This window comes from Condylura cristata, unplaced genomic scaffold, assembly GCF_000260355.1.
Source record: "Condylura cristata isolate star-nosed mole 26May11 unplaced genomic scaffold, ConCri1.0 scaffold00068, whole genome shotgun sequence".
NCBI classification, from domain to species: Eukaryota; Metazoa; Chordata; class Mammalia; order Eulipotyphla; family Talpidae; genus Condylura; species Condylura cristata.
In genome coordinates, this window is record NW_004567169.1 from 282524 (window position 1) to 283106 (window position 583).

Genomic DNA, 583 nt, shown 5'->3' on the forward strand with positions numbered 1-583 from the left:
CCCCTCCGGGGAGGCGCAGCAGCAGCTCATCTGCTCCCTGTACCGGCCGGCCGGGCTGTCCCCCGACTCTCTGGAGTACATCGAGGCCCACGGCACGGGCACCAAGGTGAGACCCGCCCGCGGACCCCTCCCGCCCCCCAGCCCTGTGCGGCGCTGACCCCCCCCCCCACAGGTGGGCGACCCCCAGGAGCTGAATGGCATCGTCCAGGCCCTGTGCGCCACCCGCCGGGACCCCCTGCTGATCGGGTCCACCAAGTCCAACATGGGGCACCCTGAGCCCGCCTCGGGGCTCGCGGCGCTGGCCAAGGTAGGCGGCCGCGGCCCCCGGGAGCCAGCCGGCACCCCCCGCCCCGCCGCCCCAGGGGCTGACGCTGGCGCCCACTGCAGGTGCTGCTGTGCCTGGAGAACGGGCGCTGGGCCCCCAACCTGCACTTCCACACCCCGAACCCCGAGATCCCGGCGCTGCGGGACGGCCGGCTGCGGGTGGTGGAGCAGCCGCTGCCCGTCCGCGGGGGCGACGTGGGCATCAACTCCTTCGGCTTCGGCGGCTCCAACGTGCACGTGGTCCTGAGGCCCAACCTGC

General features: G+C 75.1%; 1 protein-coding gene across 1 annotated transcript in view; it reads left to right on the forward strand.

Annotated features, from left to right (window-relative positions):
* Window positions 1–583, forward strand: part of FASN (fatty acid synthase) — an 18419-nt gene that overhangs the window by 7364 nt on the left and 10472 nt on the right. The window contains exons 6-8 of the mRNA XM_012734740.1: window positions 9–106; window positions 173–307; window positions 388–581. Of these exons, the coding sequence (XP_012590194.1) occupies window positions 9–106; window positions 173–307; window positions 388–581 (427 nt within the window). The remainder of the gene's footprint in view (window positions 1–8; window positions 107–172; window positions 308–387; window positions 582–583) is intronic.